This window comes from Euleptes europaea, chromosome 21, assembly GCF_029931775.1.
Source record: "Euleptes europaea isolate rEulEur1 chromosome 21, rEulEur1.hap1, whole genome shotgun sequence".
Taxonomy (NCBI): domain Eukaryota; kingdom Metazoa; phylum Chordata; class Lepidosauria; order Squamata; family Sphaerodactylidae; genus Euleptes; species Euleptes europaea.
Genome location: NC_079332.1, coordinates 15,496,082 through 15,497,628, shown reverse-complemented (window position 1 = coordinate 15,497,628; position 1,547 = coordinate 15,496,082). Strand labels below are relative to the sequence as shown.

Here is a 1,547-nt window from a genome sequence, read left to right as displayed (position 1 = left end):
ATTTCCCATCGTTCCATGGCTAACATTGCCAGAATTCAAGTAGAACTTGTTTTCCTTGGCTAAAACTGTTCTCATTTTGATCCTCTTGACCAGCGTTCACAATATTTCAATAACTGGCACAGAATTAATATCTTCCGTGTTTTTCTTTCCTAAAACGTTTCATTCATTGACGGTGTTTATAAGACCGCAAGAGTCAAAGACTTGGCTGGAGATGGATGCGCCCTTCTTCTCCAATACCACCTCGTCTCATGAAAACACCACATGGCACATCGACGACTACCGGGATCTCCAAAGAATCATGCACGTCCTATCCATGGTGGTCTATGGCGTCTCGTGTCTCCTAGGGGTGACGGGAAACGGCCTCGTCATCTGGACTGTGAGCTTCAAGATGAAGAGGACGGTGAACACCGTGTGGTTCCTCAACTTGGCGGTGGCCGATTTTATCTTCACGTTCTTCCTGCCCTTCAGCATCGCCTACACGGCTCTGGGTTTCCACTGGCCCTTCGGGAAAGTCCTCTGCAAGCTGAACAGCACCGTTGCCTTCGTGAACATGTTCACCAGCGTCTTCCTCTTGATGGTCATCAGCATGGACCGGTGCACTTCGGTAGTCTCCCCGGTGTGGTCCAGAAACTACCGGACCCCCAAGCTGGCTGTCAGCATTGCGTCGGTCGCATGGATCGCCGCCTTTGTCCTCAGTCTTCCATATCTCGTTTTCCGAGACACGGCGACCAACTCAAGGAACACCACCAGCTGCTACAATAATTTTGCTCTGTCCGGTGACTACGACTCCGAGGAGACCCAAAGGATCTGGAAGATAAGGCACAAAGCCATGATCATAACCAGATTCCTGCTCGGCTTCTTCATTCCCTTCTCCATTATCCTGGTTTGCTACATCATCGTTGCGTTCCAGATGAAGAGGAGGCGTCTGACCAAGTCCACCAGGCCCTTCCGGATCCTCTTTGCCGTAACGGGGTCGTTCTTCCTGTGCTATTTCCCTTACCACGTCTTCTCTTTGCTGGAAATGTTCAAAGCGTCTTCCAGTCATGAGCTCAAAGTGGCTCTGTCCATAGGGATCCCTTTGGCGTCAAGCCTGGCGTTCTTCAACAGCTGCATCAACCCAATCCTCTATGTGTTTGTAGGGCAGAAGACGTTCCGGCAGTCTATCATCTCAGCGTTCGAAGGGGCTTTCGGGGAGGACTCTCTCCTGTCTACCTTATCCAGCAGGAGAAAATCAAGATGCCTTTCCCAGGCTGAGATTCAAATGCCAAATGCGTTACAGCTTGTGCCAAATCACCCACTGGAGCCATAGTTGAGTTACTGTTGACTTTTCTCATTTGTGTCCGTGTAACAATTTATTTTGCTAATCCTGGCTTCAGTTGGGTTGCAGGAACAAAAGTATTTGACCTTCACAATTTCCACGCAGAAACGCTCGCGTACCATCACGTGGAGTCTTTTTGGGTGTATATAATTTTATTCTCGGGCTCATCTGGACTGTTTCAGTTAGTGGGTATGTGTCACGACCTGTTTGAACCAGGGCTGGATTTTAT

The 1,547-nt window shown here is 49.2% G+C and overlaps 1 protein-coding gene across 1 annotated transcript; it reads left to right on the top strand.

The window, feature by feature from the left end:
• Positions 1-253: 253 nt before the first annotated feature.
• On the top strand, positions 254-1,309 carry LOC130492467 (chemerin-like receptor 1). The gene has a single exon (XM_056866217.1). The coding sequence runs from the start codon at positions 299-301 to the stop codon at positions 1,307-1,309; it is 1,011 nt and encodes a 336-aa protein (XP_056722195.1). The 5' UTR covers positions 254-298.
• The last annotated feature ends 238 nt before the right edge of the window (positions 1,310-1,547 follow it).